Source organism: Scleropages formosus, chromosome 21 (genome assembly GCF_900964775.1).
Source record: "Scleropages formosus chromosome 21, fSclFor1.1, whole genome shotgun sequence".
In the NCBI taxonomy this organism is placed as follows: domain Eukaryota; kingdom Metazoa; phylum Chordata; class Actinopteri; order Osteoglossiformes; family Osteoglossidae; genus Scleropages; species Scleropages formosus.
In genome coordinates, this window is record NC_041826.1 from 2,807,335 (window position 1) to 2,829,564 (window position 22,230).

The following is a 22,230-nucleotide window of genomic DNA, read 5'->3' on the forward strand; positions in this document are numbered from 1 at the left end:
GAGAGCTCTATATTAAAGGCAAACCCGTCTAAAGCACACACCAGTGTGTGATGAAGCATCCCCCCCCCACACACACACACACACACACACACACACACACACACACATTACATTTTTAAAGCTGTGTGCGTTTCTCTACTCTGTGAGAGCCATTTTTATCTTTGTGAAAGTTTTAAGATGCCAGTTCTAATGTACTCCAGATTCAAAGTACATCCAAAGTGAGGTGACAGTGAAACAAAGAAATCACATTTCCGTCACTCTGCTGCCTTGCGTGTTTCTGCAGTCGATACCTTTACGCAAGCATCTCGGCGCTGTGGAACATGCACTCGCTGCGCTGTCACCGAGTTTAATTCAGAGTAGTCCCGTTCTCGCGCACGCAGGCACACACACGTTTGGACTGTCTGCGGGCACAGGGCATATAGCATGCCTTAAAAACACCGGTGCGCTTGCAACCGAACCTCACCATGGTAAAGACATTAGTTTACATTTACAATTGAGTTTATTTAGCAGACGATTTCCTCCAAAGAAACTTACAACGTTGAGCTACTTGTAGTGATTTACTCATTTATACAGCGGGGTAATTTTTAACTGGAGCAATTCAGGGTAAGTACTTTGATCAAAGGTACTACAGCAAGGGGCAGGATTGTAACCTGCATCTGACTGAGAGCAGCTTGTTGTGCGGAAGTGAGATACATTTATCGCTGTGTCCGCAGGAGGACCTGTGCAGAGACGAAGTTGCCGGAAGGTGAGGCTCTTGCCTCTGAGTGTGCAGCGATCCACACGTCGTGGCCCACTCGACACGCCCTGCCTTATGTCCTTCTCCTGCTGCCTTCCAGCTCCCACCTCCATTTAAAGTGCCCACATAGTGGACCGTAGGTCCGTTAATGCGTTCCTCTGAACCTCGGGAATGACATGAACGGGGGTGGGGGAGAGGAAAGAAAAGCGAACCTCCAAAAGGCACGGTTTTTAGAACAAAGGGCTTTTAGAACCTGTCCAGCCTTAGATAATGTCTTTCAGGCCTTCTGGCCCCGCCATTATTCTCTTTTGGTCCGCAGATCAGTTTTTCGGGGTGGGCCAATGGCTTCCCAGGCCTCCTGGCCCTTTGTTGGTGCCCCCCGGCCTGGACACCTATAGAAACCAGGGAGAAAGGGGCTCTTCCCCCCACGTTGCTAGGAAGTGGTTAAACCTCCGCTGCTACTGGGACGGAGGGGTTGGGTGGGGACCGTGGAGGCTCCTGAGTGGGGGGGAATCGGAGTGAGAAATTAAAATAAAAATGCATTATCAATTGTGCCAAGGTATATGTGGACCACACAGCGAGTTGAAATGTCTCACTTTCTTGGCCCTCCCCTTTCTTTTCTCATCTCGGAGGGCATTACTCGGCCCGAACTTGCCTAAACCCTTGTGGTCACACCTCTTGAAAAGGTTTTGTTTTCCCCCATCAATTGGTATTCAGACCAGGTCAGCGGATTCCGGCGGCCCCCGCCTCCGAGGCCCTTCTCATTTTAATTTGCACCTGTTGTGCAGTTGTTCGGAAGGCAAGTGCGGGCCCGCGGATTATACAAAGATCATATTATGAACAGATATGCGCAGTGTAATCTTTTTGTCCCTAGTAGAGCCTGGAAGAAAAAAAAAAAAGTCTGGCTTTTTTGTGCGGTTTTTTTTTTTTTTTTTTTTTTCCCCTCTCTCTTCCTTGCTCTTCCTTGGGAATCTGTCGAAAAAAAATGCAGATATGAAGAACAAGGTTAACAACTTTAAACTGGGAAGGAAGGAAAAATAGCAGGAACGTAGTTAAATGGCAAAAAAAAAAAAAGAAAAAAAAACCAAGAGATACTGGAGATAACGTGTTAGTGAGCTTGTGGAGATTACTTTATTAGGCATACGCCAAGCTCAAAATAAAGCCGAAAATTGTGCCGGCTTTTTTATGCCCTTAGCCGTTCTCCTAAGAGCAGTTCCCATGATGTCATGCCTTCGCTTTTTATTCTGCTTTTGCCAGTGTTTCCCCATACGTGTGCCTTGAGTGCTTTGTCGGGGGACGCAGCCTGCGTGGGACGCCTTGTTCCTCTGGCTGCGCTAACACCACGCGCTTATAACCCTAATCTTTCTTTCGGGCCTGCTAAAGTGGAAGATTTATGTACTGGCATGGACGCTCGAGAGCCCGCTCAGGACGGACTAATTCCGAAAGAGCCACCTTCGATTGAGTTTGCCGACCTTATTTACAGGCTGTCTGCTCTAAGAAAAGAAAAGTGCAGCGCGTCTGCACCCGAATAGCTGCAGCGCTGGCCGACCCGCTCGCCTTCACTTATTTTAACGTCGGTCTGGACGGTGCCGCGTTTTCCCGGCCGCGGCTCCCGGGAAACACATTCCAAACCAGAGGCGACTCGGAGAAACGCTCTGTCCCCCCCCCGCTCGTTAGTGAGACGGTGAAAAATTTTTTGAGAAAATAGCAGTGGTCGATCGTGTCTGTTTTGGAACGCGACACTTAAAGCCCAGCTGTGGTCACACACTTGTACCATTTTTTGTGTTTTCTTTTTGCCACACAAGCGTGTTGTATGTGTAATAGAGGGAGTGTACTTTGGATCTCAGTTGAAGTTAATGTCCAAAGCGCAGCATTTTGTCTTTTTTTTTTTTTTTTTTTTTTATCGATGAGAGAAATACGTACTGCCCGAACCCTATGAGGCATGCTGGAAATGAGGAGTGCACTGGGGCGACTCGTGCTCCCAGAAGGTGCAGCTCTTCTGGCACGCAAGGCGTTATGGTGCAGGCGCTTAGCGTGGCTGCCGACCGCACGCTGCCCAGACGGGGAGGTTCGCATTCCACTTCAGGAGCAACGATGTCCACTGAGCGTCAGTGCCTTAAATGGGGGGTCTCTGGGTCAACACTGATGATCAGGGCAGCCAGGGGTCTGAGCTTCGGTCTTTTTTCCCTTTCCGTTGTCAAAATAGAAGATACTGTATGATAAAGTGAACGACCAACTTAGATCACATTTGCATTTGTATATTTAGCTGACGCTTTTTTAAAAGGTGACTCATAATATTTAGCTACTTACACTAATTTAGCATTTTATACAACTGGGTAATTTTTATTGTGTCTAGTCTGTGTAAGTACCTCGATCAAAGGTACTGCGCAGCAGAAGCTGCTCTTCGAATTTGGGTGCGTTTGAGACCAAAGGCCGCGACTCTAACCGCTACAAAACCTGCTGCCCAGTTTGAAAATCATGGGCCCCGCTTCACTTTGTTCTGTTGTTTTCCCTTATTTTGGCAGTGCTGAACTATGAGAACGTGGTGGAGACGGGTTCGGAGACGGACGAGGACGACAGGTTGCTGGTCTCCGAGGAAGACGTTCTGCTCAACGGCGAGGTGAGCCCGGCGAGTGGACTCAATCAGGAGGCCTCGCCAAGCCTTGGACACGCCCTGACAGCCAAGGAGGACGAGGACGACGACATGAGGGACAGCGGCGTGGAGCATGTGTGGCACGACGGCGACGTGCTGCGCACCTCCCTCGACGGTGCCGGTGAGTGCCCCCGCCTGGCACGGTGCCGCTTACACTCGCAGTATGCAGGTTTGTCACTTTCACACAAGCTCGTGGTTGCGGCCCAGGTCGGACAGCCCCCCATCCCAGTCTGACGTACGGTGACATGACAGGAGCACGCCAAGTCGGGAGGCGTTAGCTTCACGGGGACGAGTGGAGATCTGCACACACATACCATTAAAAGGCTGTCAGCGGTCTGGTTTATATTCACACGCTCTCGCCACACTAACTCCGCGGACTTGTCCTTGCGTTACACCACACCTCCGACTGCTCCGTGGCTTCTCTTTCTAAAATATTAACAACCCTACACTTTGTCGTCGTCACTGCTGCGGAAAATTACATTTCGCTTTCAGCCTCTGGTAAGTTCTAACCTCTGTATAACTAAATAACTAAATCAGACTCCGAAGCGCAGATTTGAACGGAGGGTCTCGCATTCTGATATAAAATTGTTTGCGAGCGCAACCAAAAATAATATTTTTGTCAGCACCGGAAATGCTGAGCGAGTTGGACAGGTGACGCCTGGCAACATCTTTATGCGGCTCTTTCCTCCTCCAAACCCCCCTTCCCCAACACGCCATCACTGATAGGGGAGGCCAGGTCCTGGATGCTTGAAAGATAAATACTTTTAATTAGGGGCAGAGGATAATCATTAAAGGAAGCCAGGCTGCTGCAAAAGTCATTAACAATCTTAAATGAAATTTTTATTTTTATGATAGCCATTTACATGTATAATAAGAGTCAATGATTCTCAGAGCCATGTGACAGAAACAGAGAGTGGCGAGAACTCATGTACGACAGCCCATTTAAATGAGCCGGTGTTGGCTATTCATTTCGGCTAATGAACTAGCTGTGCACTGCGCTGAAAGGCGAACCCTTCAGGAGTTTAAAAATTTAATACTGTCAAAAAAGAAATGTACGTGTGGTGGAAAGTGTTTGATTCGGTGGATGTAATCATCATCAGAGAGCCTGTAAAAGGCTATCAATGTCAGAGGCGGCTGCCAGAGTTGCTCCACATTAAGCCCGAAAAGTATGGATTTCGAAGGGGTCGGAAAACACTGGCGATGTTGCAGAAAGTCAGCACAAGTGCTCCTTTTGCACAGCGATGGCACATTAAAACAGAGGGCATGTTTTCGTTGCGAGTGTCTCAGTGGTGTTACAGTGGTGCAGCATAAAATATGGAGCATTTTTGAGAAAACCAAGCAGAGGCCTTCTGTGGGCCACCGGGGCCAACGCTCAATCTTGTGGCCGGAGTTTTTTTCTTTCTTTCTTTCTTTTTTTCCTCCTCTCGGTGCCTGCCTGTCTGCTACGATACCTCAGCACATAGCTTCTCCCTGAGATAAGCGCCTCCATTCTACGGGCCTTTTCTCCTGCGCCTCACCACTTTGTCCGCAGGACACGGGTTCTGAGCTGGGGAGCGCGGCGGAGCTCCACGCTGTGCCTTTCCGGTCCCGGCACAATCAGGGATTTGTGTTGGGAATTGTCCTCGACATGCTTTCATCCCACAATGGTCCGAACACAGCGTGCAGGAAAGCCCTGACATCATTATCGCCGACAGAGGTTTTTAAATAAATCACCTGGTTCCTCCTTCGCCAGCATCTTCTCTCTTTTTTTTTTTTTGCCTGAGTCTTGTGCACGAAATGAGAGAAGGGCAAAACTTGTGCGGTTGTATTGCGCCTCAATCTCGCAACGTGAAACAGCTTTGAAAGTGCCACATTAACAGGCTGGGAAAAAGGCAACAGGTCCGTCGTCTAGATTCTCCAGAACGTGCACAAGACGCCCCTCGGTTTGCACAAATTTCACTCAGTCGCTGGCACTTGGGACTCCTTAGCCTGTCATGTGTAGCAGCGAAGGGAGCGATTCAGGCAGTGTTAATTAAATTAATTACAAGTTAATTAAATTAATAAATAAAATTATTTTAATTAAAAGAACCTAAACTACTGAATGGATACTGGTGAGTTTGTGGTGAGTGGTCTCGCTTTGCTTCTTGGTGGAAATATTCCAGTTTTGCCGTAGTTACCGGCTACATCGCAGTCAAAGGATCCGCACCCCAGTTCCTTCAAGAGCTAATACCCACGTACATCTCAGGAAGAGCGCTGTGCTCCGGCCACCCGCTGGTCCCACTCATGATAGGTCCTAAATGAAGTCTGCCCGTTCTGTTTTAACTCTGTTGTGGTGCCATTAAGCTTCCTCTGTGCCTCAGAATCGCTAAATCCTTCTTAACGGTCAGGGAGGGTGTCGGACAAACTTCTCTCCCGATCTCCTTAAAACTTCATAAACTCGCGTCACTTCATCTGGCGGGATCACATCTGTATTTCCTATCAGGCTCGATTCCACACGCAGCTACGCGTGTAACGCGTGCCCGTGAAGGCAGGGTGTGGAACAGGCTAACTGTGGTTCCACAACTCAACCAACGTCTGTATCTAAAATTCTTCACCTGTTGCTGAGATGCGCTTTTCTTTACTCCGAGTCTTTTGTCGCTTTGGAGAAAACATCTGCTGAATGGATCAATTCAAACGTACGAGTAAATACCCTTTGACCAGCGTAAACTAGGAATGACTTCAAGCGGGCAGAAAGGCAAACAAATCAAGTTGTGCAGGACTTGAGTCATGTTTTTAATACTCGGAGCGTAAAACTGGATTACCTTTGGAAAACGTAATGCTGATTTCACTGGCTTTTTACTTCCTTGATTACCATTCAGCATATTGTGTACCGCCAAAGCTGCCACTGGTGTGTGCAGGGGGCTCTGGGCTAATCTGCGGGTGTGAACTGCGCGCTGGTGTAAGCGAGGCGCAGCTGAGTGTGAATTGTACACCGCTGATAGGGCCCCTGCCCTCGAAGAGCTGCCCCGTGTGATGTCATCACTGAGAGACACACGTCGGAAATCCACACCTGTGCCCACGTGCGCCGGCCACTGCGTTGCTGCCAGCTGAGCTCAATCAAGTCGAGAAATAGCTTTGCGCTTTTCATTTAGGAGGGTCTCCTTCTGGCCCGCAGTGCCGCAGGTTGATTTTTTTTTCCTCGAAATCTGTGCAGTGCAGATTGCTATGAACAAAATATAAGTATTTATTTTCTTTGTTTATTTTCTACTTTTTTTTTTTTTTAGCAAATTGAACGCTTGGTGTCAGCTCAACATACAGTGCAGGTGCAGAATGCAAATACAGGTGCTCCTCGACTTACGATCGGGGTACCGTTCCGACCATTTTTGTTGTAAGTTTTCTTCATCGAGTTGCAGATCCACCTAAACTGTGTTATATAAACCGTAAGGATATATAAACGACTAACATGCATGAGTGCTATCTTTGTTATCAGCAAGTCCAAAGACATGCTGTTCAGGTTCATACACAGTGTATGAGTGACAGAGAGAGAGTGTGTGTGGGTGTGTTCCACTGATGTATGGATGAGTGACCCATTGTAAGCTAGCAGTGTAAGTTTTTGGGTGCTCTGGTTTCCCCCCACAGTCCAAAGACATGATGTGCAGGTTCCCCATAGTGTGTGAGTGACAGAGAGAATGTGTGTATTCCACTGATGTATGGATGTGTACCCATTGTAAGTAGTGTATCTAGCAGTGTAAGTCACCGCAGTGAACAAGGTTTGTGGGCTGATAATACTACAGAGAGCTCGTTGGAAGTCGCTTTGGAGAAAAGCGTTCGTTAAATAAATAAATGTAAATGTATGTTGTATTCTTTCCACTAATTTCACACATTATTCATTTTAAAAATGAAATGGAATAATGATGATAATATCAAAGCAGTACAATGCAGTATATTTGCATCCTGCACTATTATTTTCACATTCACTTTAAATAAAAAGTAACTTGAATCGAATCACAAACAAAAGGTTTTCAAAGGAAACCGCAATCGCTGCTGCCCACTAAGACACTGACTCAGACACAAAAAATAAGAAATATGGTGCCTTGCAGTAGCGTAGCAGTTAATGTTGTCATATAGCAGGTGGAGTGATCGTCATTAAGGGTTATGACCAAATTTCAGGACCTGAAAGTAGTGTAATGTGGCTTATGGGATGTCTGTCGAAAGTGCGGGTTGTCATAAGTCACGTGTATCGTAAGTTGAGGACCACCTGCATAACAGCTGGCACTTTTCCAGAGTTGTGTTTTATGCGATAATTAATATGTGGCACATTATTTGACCGTGGCCTTTTGCATAGCAGTATCCACAGTGACCGTTGAAGCTGACGGAACAGTTCTCCCTCATTGCACGTTACGGTAATGAGCAGGAAGGAAGCGATGTGGTTTGACGCTGTTGTGAAAAGCGGTGTTAGGCCAGAGCTCTCCTTTGCTGCTGCACGTACCCTCTAAGGAGAAGGTGCTGATACGTGTGACTCCCAGCAGCCGGGATCACGTAAGCACGGCAAGGAGGTACCAGCACGATAGCTACATCTTCTCGGAAATACCTAGACTGAGTTTTTGAAGATGCGGCGGAAAGAGTTACTGCAGACAAGTTCACCAGTCTTCTGAGGGCACCGACAGCGTGCTCTCGTTGGCTGTGCCGGGCGAGTTTCCCCGAAGCGGAAATGTGTCGCTTGGCCTTGTGTTTACAAGCCCGTCTGTCCGTCAGGAGCCTTTTTGTTTACGTGCGTCTTACCTAGACGTAGGCCGAGTGGGAACCCCAGCTCCGCACGTAGAGACTGCTCCGATTGACAATAAGACGGGAAAGGTCAGGAGATAAAGGCGTCACATTATGAGCTGAACGGCCTGCGTTGTTTACCCCCCCCCCCTCCCGAGCCAGCCCTGCCGGTGCTCGTGGCGTCGCGGCAGTAGGGCCGCCGGGGGCCTTTGTTGTTGGCTGCCTCGCTCTGATTGCTCAGGTGGACCGAGCTTCTTGGATTAATCTTTGTGTTTGGCGACTCGGGCTCCCTGGCGTGGCGGAAGGCCGTCTCGCGCTGCTTGTTGTCATGTTTAAGGTAAATAAGTCTCTGTCTGGTTCGGGTGATAGCATTCATTACAAAAAAAAATCCCCGACAAAAGGCAGCGGCATGCGGGAGCACAGCGGCCCTTTCATTTAGCCGTACTTTCCTCCGAAGGCGCCATTGTGAGTTCTGCTTGTGTGCTTCTGAACGCAAAACCCTGGCCCTTCCTCACTGAGCAGCCCTTTCTTTTCCCGCGTTCCTTCAACAGACGAAATGAAGGATGACTACGATACTTTGGGGACCGACACCACTCTCCACGCGGTGGGAAACGGTACAGGTGAGTCTGCTCTCCAGGATGGCACAGATGGCCAGCTGCATTGTCTGTGTGTGTGTAAGTGTGTGTGCTCACGCACGCAAGTGTCTTGGCTTTACGGTCCGGCCCAAGTCCTACCTGCCATGTCCAATCAAGCAAACAAATCTGATTTCCGCCCACCAGCCGCTGGGAGAATTTACTTCTCCTTCCATGATATCATCGCGACCGCTGTCAACGTGCGGCCGCACCCTCTTATAAACCGTCGCCACAGAGTGCTCCTCCTTTGTGCACTTTTCCTGTGCGCTGTCGTTCGTTTCCATGGAAGTCAATCTAATTATTGATCCCTCGACTTATTAGAAATTGCCGCGCAAAAGCGCTTCCAGCCCAGCAAAGCTGTCACGAGTTGTTTTCCAGGCTGAGACAGCTGAGAATAAGTCTCTTTAAGTCCATTGTGCGCATAATGCACACACGCACATCATCTGAACCGCTTGTCCCATACGGGGTCGCGGGGAGCCGGAGCCTAACCCGGCGACACAGGGCGTAAGGCCGGAGGGGGAGGGGACGCACCCGGGACGGGATGCCGGTCCGACACAAGGCACTCCAAGCGGGACTCGAACCCCAGACCCACCAGAGAGCAGGACCCGGTCCAACCCACTGCGCCACCGCGCCCCCCTTGTGCGCATAATAATGAACGAATAATTTGCAAATACATGTAGCGGCTGTATAATTGTTAGCTTAGCTGTCAGAAACACAGAAGAAAGCGGGAAGAAGTAGAGTGGGGCACGACAATGTGTGGAGTCACATGAGTGGGCAGCAAGGCTGCGCTATAATGGAGAGCAGATAGAGCAGAAGAACTTGGCAGGTTGGCAGGGCAGAGCGTTGTTGGCCCATAATCAGCGTGCGCCAACGATTGCTTGTCGCTTCCTGCCTAAAGGAGGCGGAGCTTGTTGTACTGGTCTTGTTTGCCGTTGGGGGGGTCACTATCTTCGTTCTGCAGCCCCGGGTTCCCTGAAGAGCAGGAACTGTACACGGCATTCCCAGACATACTGCGCGTCATCTGCCGCCCCGCTCCTCCTTTCGCCTTTTATCATGAGCATGGAGACGTTCTCCTCGCATGCCCTGTGTGCCCCGCGTGTCACGTGTTCGCTCTCGCACGATGGGCTGCAGACCGTTTCATTTCTCTAAGCCGAAAAATCCAAACGTAGCGATTAAAATACAACGCGAATGCGGAAAGTCGCAATGCTGTTAAAGAGTGACGCTCGATTTAATAAATATCTGTCTGTCCGCATTACCTTCGAGATTCGTAAGTTCAGCAACGTTAATCACATCCAAGTTAATTTCAAGTATGATGAGGGAAATAAGAAGTGGAATTGGCAACCCAAGCAAAACTGATTTCCACATGAGCATTTGTAGTGTAGCTGCTAATATGTTTAAAGTAAAATTGTTTATCTTTAAAAGCTTTTCCACTATTCAAGATGGTACTTTACTAAGATTAAGTCATATTTCTTATTTTAGAGCCCATTATGTGACAAGACAGTACGGTAACTTAGATGTATACTTCCCAAACTGCTACCTTAATGCTTTTCTTGCTTTTTTTCATCACATTTGGAGAAACGTGCTCCCTGTGCCGGTCCTCAGCATCGGATTCCACGGGGGGTGGGACAGCCTTGCTCACTGGCTTCGCTCTTCCTTCCTCAGTTAAGAACATGGACTGCGCTTCGGAGTTCGAGGACTTCTTTGGCAAACGGAAGTTGGATGAGAGCGACGGCCACGTGGGAAGCATCGCTGAGTACCTGCAGCGCGGCGACACCGCTATCATTTACCCGGAAGCTCCCGAGGAGCTGTCCCGCCTGGGCACGCCCGAGGCTCACGGGCCCGAGGAGAGCGGTAAGAATGCTGGGAGCGGCGGGCGCTCGCCGATGGGTGCTCAGCGACGTGGACAGCTGTTGGCTCCGCAGATTTGCTGCATGCCTCTGTGTTTACCTTCAGAATGGAGCTGCAGCTGTCAGGGCCTGAAATCTGAGAGGGCGCCCAAAGCACCAAGGGAAAAAAATAATTTTTAATGCACACTTCTGAAATGACGAAACTGTGCAAAACTATAGCCAAAGCTAGCTCCAGTATCATTGAATAAGCCACTTGCAAATATTTAGAAGAGGCATTTTATTTATGGGAAGGTATTAGAAAGTAAGTGTGGTAGCAGTCATTTTGGGACACAGTGGCACAGCAGGTACAGTGGCGTTTGCATGTTTCTCCTTGTGTTTGCCCCCCCCAACCCCGCAGTCACGTACGGAAGAAGGCACTCATAACCCACTCCTGTCCCTCCCTCGCTTGAGAAACCATGCACGTGGTCGCTATGAGTCAGGCTTCACTTGATGTCACTTCTATCCGTCCAACAGTCATTTAAAAAATAATTAAATTGCTAGCGGTTCATCGGGTGACTTTCTGTTTTAGGAAGCTTATATTATATGTACCTTTCATACGTACACTATGTTTCCCTGTTTGTTTGTTATGGTAGTTTTATTACAGCACCAGACATGCGGAATGTTAATAACAACAGGCAGGTCTATTTGAAGTTCATTTCTAGCCCTTGGCATTTTACTGTGCCATGAAAATAGCAGGCTATACTTGTCTCTTAATTGATTCTGCTGACACAGACCTGGCGGATTTGTACTGTTTTGTTTGTGTGGTTGTGCGTGTGTGTGTCAGGGGGCATGAATGCCAGTTTTCAACGACGGTGCTGTGCATGGCAGATTGCAGAGACACCTACCATAGCATCCTGGGAAACGTGCCCATTAGCTGCCACTGATTTTGCTGACCCTTTGGACCGTGACCCCCTCCGCCCCCCCCCCCACCGTTCTCGGCCCACCCCCCTGCCCCCTTCCCCCCTTCCCCCTTCCCCCCCTTCCCCCTCCACTGCAGACCTGCCACCTGGAACTCCAGATGCTTTTGCCCAACTGTTGACCTGTCCGTATTGCGACCGGGGCTACAAGCGCTTGACGTCACTTAAGGAACACATCAAATACCGACATGAGAAGAACGAGGAGAACTTTGCGTGTCCCCTGTGCAGCTACACGTTTGCCTACCGCACGCAGCTGGAGCGGCACATGGCTACACACAAGCCAGGCCGAGATCAGGTGAGCCCATGGCCCTCCGTCTCTGCTGTTCTTCCCATCACACCATTCTCCTCTTTCCCTCTGTCTCTTAACTTCTAATGTGCAATAACCCCTTGGAGAAAAGATACCATTTTGATTGGCCATCATTATTAATTTTTCATGGCATTTTGAAGATGCACATCTTTTAATGGTAATAGCTTTAATTGAGGCCTAAATGGTTTTTAGATGGCCTCCTCTGATATGATTTAGCAGTCTTATGTTCACGATCGAATGATTGTGTTAATTTCCAATTTAGAAATTTCATCTGGTCTTTAACTTCAATTTACTCTTAAGCTTTCATGTTTCTTAAAACTGGACAAAAGCAGCCGTTGCGTCAATGACCATTATTATTCTTCGCTGTTTATTTGTCACATATTTTCCTTCTTTAAAAAAAAAGTAAATAAATAACGCAGTGTTTTCGATTCATTCTTTGACTGCCTGACCCCTTGCATCACAGCTCAGAACGAAAGTACTGGAAGGAAAATTGCGCTCGGGAGAATCTGACTGTAAACAAACATAACAACGTTGATATAATTAACTGAGCTCTTTCGCACTGACACTGTTTAAGTACCCGGGAATGAGAGAAACAAACACACAGCCGTCCTGCTTATGCTAACATGGTCTCGAGTTTGCTCGCTCTGTGACACATAGAAACGTAGGGGCCAGCATCGGCATCGTCTTCTGCGAAACACAACCACACTTGGCGTTAAATGAAAAAGTACTGAGCCGTTCCTACGTCTCCCAAGGGGAGCCCTGCCTGGGAAACCATACTGATGTACCACCCCGCTACTGTAAATCACCCACTTAAACATTTGATATTCCGTTTACACAGCAAACTGCCTTTCTCTGCATTCAGCTGCGACAGATTTGTTGCAGCCAGCGTGGCGTGACGGAGCAAAGCGGAAGTGCTGTCCCTCTCACCTGACTGCCCCGAGTGAACCACACATGAACAGATGGCCTTTTTTTGTCATTCATGCCCTAATCCCCAAATTACCTAAGTGCCTGTTTATGCGTGTACTTCCTCTTTTTTAAAGGGGCTTGCTGAGTACTCCCATGGTTGCCCTGAGCTTGACCGCAATGTGGAAGCACTGTCGCATTCTTGCAAAGGCGTCCATCCGCCGTGAACAGGCCGTGAGCCCCGGCGATTTGGGGAAGGCGACAGGGTCACATCTCCCTTGATGAAATGCATGAGAGTCCCGAAGCGGAGCACTTCTGCAAACGATACTTCCCCCCCACAAACCTCGTTCTGCTATCACATACAGTGCGGAAATTTCCAGAGAAACTCGAAGGAGCCAACAGTACACGTATGAGCCAGTGATGTAAAGAATCCATCTTTCAGGCTGAGGCAAGAAATCCTAAAGTTAAAGAGACATCTCAAAATTGAAGTCTGAAATTTAATTTTAGAAGGTATGCAAACACAGCAGAAGTGTATATTCTAGATGTAGTATTTACAATGAATGTGAAACTAAAACGTGGAATGTGAAAAGGAGGTTGGATGGGACTAACGTGAAAAAAGACAGTCCCGTGTTCGGAGGATCGAGGATGTGAATGTTGTGGAGCCCTTCAGTCCCTGGGGTGGTACCTCTTTCCAGCGAACGACAACAGTAGATTCCGCTTGGAAAAATCCCCTCATTTGCTAGTGGCATTTGCAATTAGTAAAGGAAAATGATTGTATCATATTAACAGTGGCACAATTAAAGTTTACCGTGGTCCTCAGAGGGAGGTGGGGGGGAACGAAACAGCTGTTGCTGTTTGTTTATGCGACTCGGCGGTGTGTGAGCACTGGGGTCCCTCTCGGGCGTGGGGGCCACCCTGAGTCCTGCTTGATCTTTGAAGGTTGCTGCTGTTTGAACAAAACCTCCCTGTGTCGCCGTGTGAGACCATCTGTCTCCCCGGGAACGTGGGCAGAGTCAGCACACCCCTGCAGTTGTCAGCCTGGATTGGGGGGGTGGGGGGCTGGTGCTCCTCCCCGCACCCAGAGAGATCTTTTGTGCTTCCCACCTCCCACTCGGCACGGACATGTAGCACGGCTGGTGCGCGGGTTTCGCGCCGACGCCGATGCTGTTGTTGTTGTTGGTTCTGCTGCCGCTGTTACATATTCCGATTGCAGCGTCTCGTTTGAATTGCAAATGCCGGGACTATGTTTACCTTTGAACAGTAAATCAAGACCCAGCCCACATTCTGTGTTCTACATGTATTAAAGGGCTGTTTGAAGGTTTAAGTGCTCTGTGAATTTGCTACCAATTAAGAAATTTATGATTCACCTAACTCTACCTTGTTTTATAAATAATTATGTTTATTTCATATGGGTTGATGGTTTATAGGGCGGGCTTGTAAAATGATAAGAATTACATCCTGCTGATTGCCACAGATTAATAGAAACAGATCAGATCGCTGCTTCTAATGAGGAAAAACTTCTTTAAAAGGATGCTTTTTATTGTTTTTTCCTCCGCCTGCCAAATTCTAAATGTAAACGCCCCTCGATCTGAGAGTCGGGGAATGAAAAGGTATGTGATTCACTGCGTTATCAAAAGCGCACTTCCGCTCTTTGGTGTTGGAAGTAGAAAGGCAAGATGGTCCGTGGCAACTTGTGCCATTTGGCTTATGGCGATGCAGGCTGACTGCGATTATTTGCAGCGCTCTTCCCCCGAAGAACTGTTTGTGTAGAGCTCACAGTAAATGCCGTCTCCTCCACAGCACCAACTGCTGAACCAAGGAGCTGGCAACCGCAAGTTCAAATGCACAGAATGCGGCAAGGCCTTCAAATACAAACACCATCTGAAGGAACACCTGCGGATTCACAGCGGTGGGTAGCCAGAGGGGGCCCTTTGCACTCCCTTTGAATATTCATTACCTTGTATTGAGATTGTTGAACTTCAGGGAACTTAGAGAATCAATGGGTATTTTCATTCCTCCTACTGTCAATGAATGACTCACTGTTTTTTTTTTTTTAACATTCTGCCCGCCAATCATTTACTAGTTCACTCGAATGAGTGCGCCTAGAAAGCAACATTTTTTTCCTGAATAATCCTTTTTTGTAATACCAACACTTCTGTGTTTTATTCACGACATACTTCTTTTCTGTATTATATTTGGAATAGGGCAATTATATTGGGGAATGTTTCTTCTCCTTACTTCAGGCATGTGAGAAATAAAATTGCCTCCTTTCTTTGTCAGGTGAAAAACCATATGAATGTCCAAACTGCAAGAAACGCTTCTCCCACTCTGGGTCCTACAGCTCCCACATCAGCAGCAAGAAGTGCATTGGCCTGATCACGGTCAACGGACGCATGCGTGGTGGTATGAAGGCTGGCTCCTCCCCCACATCAGCATCATCTTCACCCACCAACTCGGCCATTTCGCAGCTGCGCCACAAACTGGAGAACGGCAAGCCACTGGGGCTGCCTGACCAGGCTGGCCACATCAACATCAAGACTGAGCCACTTGACTTCAATGACTACAAGCTTATGATGGCCTCACAGGGATTTGGCGGCCCTGGTCCCTTCTTGAATGGAGGAGTCGGCAGCGGAAGTCCACTAGGGGTTCACGGCTCAGCTCAAAGCCCCATGCAACACTTGAGCTTGGGGATGGACTCACAGCTGCTCGGCTACCCCAGCCTGGGAAACAATCTAAGTGAGGTGCAGAAGGTCCTCCAGATCGTAGACAACACTGTGTGTAGGCAAAAGATGGACTGTAAACCGGAGGAGATCTCCAAGCTGAAGGCTTACATGAAGGAGCTTGGCTCACAAGGGGAGGAGCAGAAGCAGGTTTTGACACCCCCAGTGGCACCCCCGGTCAGTCTTCCAGTCGTCAGCCACAATGGCGCCACTAAAAGCATCATTGACTACACTCTGGAAAAGGTGAACGAAGCCAAAGCTTGCCTACAGAGTTTGACCACAGACTCAAAGAGACAAATTAGCAATATCAAAAAGGAGAAGTCAAATCACATGGTAGATCTAGGTACTGAGGACAAGATGCACGAAAACAACGTTATGTTTACACCTTTCTCTTGCCAATACTGCAAGGAAACCTTCCCAGGTCCGATTCCTTTGCATCAGCATGAGCGATACCTGTGCAAGATGAACGAGGAGATTAAGGCGGTCCTCCAGCCAAACGAGAACCTTGCGCCCAGCAAACCTGGGACTTTTGCAGAGAAACATGCTCTCCTTCTTTCTTCCATGCTTTCTGAGAAGGGAGTAACAAGCCCCATCCACCCTTACAAGGACCACATGTCCGTGCTCAAAGCGTACTTTGCCATGAACATGGAGCCGAACTCAGAGGAACTACTGAAGATTTCCATAGCGGTCGGCCTCCCTCAGGAATTTGTTAAAGAGTGGTTTGAGCAGCGGAAAGTATACCAGTATGCCAACCCTCGGACCCCACCACTAGAGCGGAACAATGGGGAAGTGGTGTTGAATCCAACTAACCACACCCCCACCAAAGACTCTATGGCAGCCAGGTCTCCGGTGTCCCTGGTCAAGCCCACCGACCGTATCACATCCCCCGCCATTGCAGAGCTCCACAACAATGTCAACAACTGCGACGCTCCCCTCCGGGTTTCAAAAACTGCCCAGTTCACCGGTAGCAAGCCGATGGGTGAGAAATTGGACCACTCAAGGAGCAACACTCCTTCCCCTTTGAATCTCTCCTCCACATCTTCAAAAAACTCCCACAGTAGCTCTTACACTCCAAACAGCTTCACTTCCGAGGACCTCCAGGCTGAGCCGCTGGACCTTTCATTGCCAAAACTCATGAAGGAGCCTAAAAGCATTCTGGCAGCAAAGAGTCGGCTGAAACCTAACAGTATTACCCTTGACCACAACAATGTTTCCTCCCCACGTGAGCACTTGGAAGAGCCTTTGAACTTGGCTTATCTCAAGAAAGAGTTTGCCAGCTCTAACAACGGCAACCTCGATAAAAGCACTAGCCCCATGTTTGGCATTAACCCCTTTGGTGCCAAGCCTCTGTACACGTCACTCCCACCACAGAGCGCTTTTCCACCAGCTACTTTCATGCCTCCGGTTCAGGCCAGCATCCCAGGGTTGAGGCCATACCCAGGGCTGGACCAGATGAGCTTCCTACCGCACATGGCCTACACATATGCAGCGGGAGCAGCAACATTTGCCGAAATGCAGCAAAGGAGGAAATATCAGCGGAAGCCAGGTTTCCAGGTAAGTTGGATACCTACAGCTTAAGGCCTCAGTTACTTTATCTTTCTTTTTGCTGTTTTTCTCTAAAGCATGTTAGTCAGCTGCACCACAATGGGCTGGCAGAGCTGAGGATTGAAACAGCTGTTGCCCAGGCTCTGAGTCTGTTCGTGCCCTTGTACACTTCATTAGAGGAATCACCGTGTAATTGGTGTTTTAGAGGTGGCAATACGATGTTCAGGTGTCGCCAGACTCCGCGGCGGATTGTCTGCGTGGCGGAGAGCAGCCGGCATCCCAGTGCCAGCTGTTTCCAGAGCTCCTCCAGTTAGGGTGCACATCTGCCCCGTTTTCCGCTCAATGCACTGCGGCCGAGTTTGCTTTTTTCAGCAGGTATTAATTAGCGAAAGCATCATGCGAGCAAAGGCGACGACTCCTTGTCAGAAGACTGGAAGATCTGACTGACTCGCCTCCAAATGTTTTTTTTTTTTCTTCTCTTGCTTTTTCTTCTTGTTACAGAGAGAAAAGCTAAAATGAGTTTCAACATGCGGATTAATAATGCAGTGGCCCCATGTTCATTACTGCTGAATGCTGAAGGCTGTTTAACATAGAGGGAACCATTTTGATAAAAAGTATTAATAATGTTTCCTATTCTAAGTTATTAAATTAGATTTTAAAAATACAGCTACGGGCATTTAGCTCAAATTGATTGTGGAATGATAGTGCTCTGTTCTTAAAAGCCAGTGGTGCAGTGGCTACGGACTCATTGTCAGGCCGGAGCAACCTCTAATGAGGGCATTGCGGCTTCTCAATTTTGGTCTTTTACTGCACCTCTTGATTTAATCATTACAAGCTGGAAATTAGAAGACTGTGGCAATATGCCCCGCAAAGGCTTCCTCTTATTATTATGACCCCCTAATGTAATAATATTTTTTCCCATTAATTTAAGGTAGCCTATCGGGTTAATCTTTGCTGTGAATGAAGAATATATATATATATGGAATTAACAGTCTTTCATGTATAAAATTAAAGGCAAACTTAAAAGCAAATATATGGTATATTGGAATATTAGCATCTTATTGGCAAATCCTCCTAGAGCAGTCGTGTATATGTGTGTGTATGTGTGTGTGTACTCTTTAAAACAGTTTTTAAAAATGCCACTTTTGAGGCATTTTTTTGTGCATAAGTCTCAGTTAATTATTTCTGCAATGAGTATACCCGTATTTTATGTCGTACTCTAAAAAGAGCCCCAATTAAAAGCTCATATTGTGCTTTTCATGCACCTCCTGGGGAGCAGTTTGTTAACAGGTTGCAAAAAGCTCCATCCAGACCAGACTCGGAATGAAACAAGCAGAAAGGGGCTCCTATATATAGGTGACAGGTGTGGATTGAAGAAATGTGGTTATTTTATAGGGGGAGCTGCTTGACGGAACAGCAGATTATATGTCAGGCCTGGATGACTTGACAGACTCTGACTCCTGTCTGTCCCGGAAGAAGATTAAGAAGACAGAAAGTGGTATGTACGCGTGTGACTTGTGCGACAAAACATTCCAGAAGAGCAGTTCCCTCCTAAGACACAAATATGAGCACACAGGTATATACTGTTCTAGACACTTATTTTACCCCATGCTTCTTTCATGTTTTGTGTTACTAAACCCTTTTATGCATTTTGTTTCATTCTTTTTGTTTTAAATTTCAGTTGTATGTGTTAGCTTTAGTTGAAATCCTTTAACCTGTTTCTTTCCTATTTACAGATATAAGTTAATATTTCTTATGTAGATGGTTAATTATTTCAGAACAATGTGACAAGGCAGTATTATTTTTATTTTTAAAATGGATGTTAGTTGCCAGATTTTTTTTCGAACAGTTTTCTCATGGCCATTTTTATACATGTGCCGCGGCCATCGGTGCCACCGAGTCAGACCTGACCGATAGCAACCACCCACATGGTTCTGAAGGCATGGGAGGAACGGAAGTGGGTTTTGTATATCTGCAACCCCGTCAGTTTTTCAACATGTTTCAGATCATTTCGGGAAAAGCTATCAATAGAAATATATACACATCCTAAACATATTTGCATCTGTATTGCCTGAAAGTGTGAAGGATGCTGGCCTTTCCTCTTCTCTTTCGAGCCAACTTTGTTCGGCCCTTGTAGCCTTAGGGCCGTGTAGGAAGAGTGCAGCTATTGCCCTCGAACCAATTGTCTCATATGAAAGACCGGGCGGCGTTTTTGGTATCGCGTGTTGGCCGTTTGAACGTGCACCGGTGTAACCAGCTAGCAACCCCCGTGTTCCATGCCGCTCTTTCACCAGGTTGCATCATCTCACTCGCATTCCTCCGCGGTGCACTACAGCAGCCGGCCGACAAGAATCTGCTGCCTTGACTATTTTGGAACTGGCAGGGGCGGGGAGACAACTTCAAGCATGGCAGCTATGGAAGGTGTAGCAGGCATTCCGTAGCTATTTGCGGCGGGGAATAAGCCAGATGTGTTAGTACGCATCTCCTTGGCAAGGCTTCGGCTGCGAGGGCGATCGCGGGCACATTGGCACGTCGGAGGAGGAACTCCGTCTCGTGGCTTGTATGCGACAGACAGTATTTCTAGATATGTCTGAAGGGGAGGGCCGTAAACAAGCCCTGCCCTCAGACACATTCCACGCCCAGCAATGACACAACGGAGGTGTCGCACAGCGAGTTAATTTGGAGGCGTGATGTCATGAAATCACACTCCATCAATGCCGCCTGCTTTGGTTTCTGTCCACGCGCCTCAGCAATTTAAACATCTGATCTAACAGGGTTAATATTACATTTTAGTGGGATTTCCGAAAATAGAATTTGTTTTTTTTTTTTTTTCCTTGTAGAAGACTGAATTTTTGTTTCGATGTTGTCACAAGAGCTGCTGACTTAATCTAATTTCATTTTATATTCGTTTATTTGTTTGCCTCGGCCCTTCTGTTTCTTTGTTTGGCTTAATGGTTTATTTGTGTTACGTTCTTGCAGTGTGGCACTCAAGCCTAAAATAAGTGTTTGCTAGACTGTTCCTACCTTCCTTCAGGGATAGGAGGGAATTTCGAGGTTTACATGAATACAAGCACAGCTTCCACTGTGTTTTAATGAATGTTTCATTCCTTTATGAATATGTCCATAATCTATAATCCGTTCATAAACCTAAATATTTATTCTTATATTGTTAACTGAAATAGTTTTTTCTTTGTTTGGTTTGATTTTTAACAATTTGGCCTTTAATTTGCCTTTTATTTGTGTGTTTGTGTGTTGTTTGTTTGTTCCTTTTCCTCCTACTTGACAATTCTTTTGAAATATGTAGCAGTCGAGTGGGCCGACTGTAGTGACGCGCCGCCTCCTGTCGCTTGTGTCTCCACAGGTAAACGACCACACCAATGTCAGATCTGCAAGAAGGCATTCAAACACAAGCACCACCTGATCGAGCACTCACGCCTGCACTCAGGTGAGAAGCCCTACCAGTGTGACAAGTGCGGCAAGCGCTTCTCCCACTCGGGCTCCTACTCGCAGCACATGAACCACCGCTACTCCTACTGCAAGCGGGAGGCTGAGGAGCGGGAAGCGGCAGAGCGGGAGGCACGCGAGAAGGGCCACCTGGAGCCCACGGAGCTGCTCATGAACCGGGCCTTCCTTCAGGGTATGACCCCTCAGGGCTACCCAGATCTTGAGGACCGGGGCACCATCCTGAGGGATGGCATGGAGGGTGCCATCAGAGAGCGACAGAAGGAAGTCGGAGGAACGTACGCGAAGATAGGCCGGAGGGACGAGGAGTTCGAGGAAGAGGAAGAGAGCGAGAACAAGAGCGTGGACACGGACCCAGACACGTTGCGGGACGAGGAAGAGAACGGCGAGCACTCGATGGACGATAGCTCGGTGGACGGGAAAACAGAAACCAAATCCGATCACGAGGACAATATGGAGGATGGCATGTAATGAAACTACTGCATTCGAAAGCTTCCCCGGTTTTTCGTTTCTGTTTCTTTAATTTCCCCAGTAGAATTGTTACCTGCTTGGTTTTCCAACACGCTGCTGTGTTCAAGCTCTTACATGCACGTGCCTGAAGCTTCCAGGAAGCTGTACGGATGGACTCATGGGGGTGGGGTGGGGCCACATTTCAGAGACTTTAATTTTCATTTCAAGTTGGCGGGTGAAGGGTCATTTAAGAAGCTGCATTATGCAAAAAAGTTAAAAATAATAATTATTAAATAAATGAAATACATTTTAAAAATTGTACAGTATTAAGGCCTGAAAAATGTGTGGTGCTAACCTCTAAACCCTGTGTTTCATAGTATTTATAGCACAAACTAGTAACTTGTACAACTTGCACTCTGCTTCTATAATCACTACAAAAATAATAAAAAGTATTGCCTATGTATATTTATACAGTGTTTAAAAAAACGGTAGTGTGCGCACTACATCAGTATTATTACTTATCTATCACTTAATGTGTTGTCTATAGTTTTGCCCTGTTTTCAGGTCAACTAACCACACAGTTTTGGGCCTCAGAATTTCTTTATGTGAAGGAACTTAATTGACACCTGTGTGATTTTAAGATGTTGAAGTCTTAAGGCGACAGTTGCGTGAAGGAGAACTGGTATGAAGAAATAAACGTAGAAGGTCGGTATGAGCACAGAAGGAAAAGAGAGCCTTTGTAAGGTGTTTTTTTTTTTTTTTTTTCCTTTTTTCCTTTTTTTTTTTTTTTTTAAAGAAAAAGCCTTATATGCAAACCTTTTAATCTGTGTGTTTCTGCAAGTGCCATCCTTGTATAGTGTGAAGAGGGTGACTGTGTTACCTTTGCACCAGCTTCAGTATTTAAAAAAGTTGTTCACCTTGTCCTTTGAAGCATCCATGTCAGTATTAGAAGAATAGGCAGCAGTTCCTTAGTTTACATTTTTTTGTGCAATTTTCAGTTTTTTTTTTTTTTCCATTAACGTCTTGTCAGTATTACACCAACCCACCCCCCCCACCCCCCCATTTTTTTTTTCAAAAACAAAATTGCATTCATTTTATTTTTAGGTTAAATAACATTTTATTTATGTGGCTCATTTTATATTTCCTAATTTTATTTATTTCATACTGTAGTGTACAGTATTATAGTTCTTCAATATATAGATATATTTTAGTAAAAAGGAACATGACGTTGATCATTGGGGCAAATTTTACTTAAAGAGAGCATTTATTGTGTTTTGAAACATTAATTGTGAATTGC

General features: G+C 47.0%; 1 protein-coding gene across 5 annotated transcripts in view; it reads left to right on the plus strand.

The window, feature by feature from the left end:
* The window catches only part of LOC108924224 (zinc finger E-box-binding homeobox 2-like), a 74,445-nt gene extending 52,457 nt beyond the window's left edge, over window positions 1-21,988 (plus strand). For 2 of the 5 annotated variants that reach the window (XM_029247398.1, XM_029247400.1), the window contains 8 exons: window positions 3,262-3,510; window positions 8,663-8,731; window positions 10,406-10,594; window positions 11,627-11,841; window positions 14,557-14,665; window positions 15,037-17,030; window positions 18,417-18,597; window positions 20,383-21,988. In XM_029247398.1, coding sequence (XP_029103231.1) covers window positions 3,262-3,510; window positions 8,663-8,731; window positions 10,406-10,594; window positions 11,627-11,841; window positions 14,557-14,665; window positions 15,037-17,030; window positions 18,417-18,597; window positions 20,383-20,954 — 3,578 coding nt within the window. In that variant the 3' untranslated portion in view covers window positions 20,955-21,988. Of the gene's footprint in view, window positions 1-3,258; window positions 3,511-8,662; window positions 8,732-10,405; window positions 10,595-11,626; window positions 11,842-14,556; window positions 14,666-15,036; window positions 17,031-18,416; window positions 18,598-20,382 lie in introns of all 5 variants that reach the window. The other 3 variants (XM_029247397.1, XM_029247399.1, XM_029247396.1) reach the window with 3 other exon arrangements.
* The last annotated feature ends 242 nt before the right edge of the window (window positions 21,989-22,230 follow it).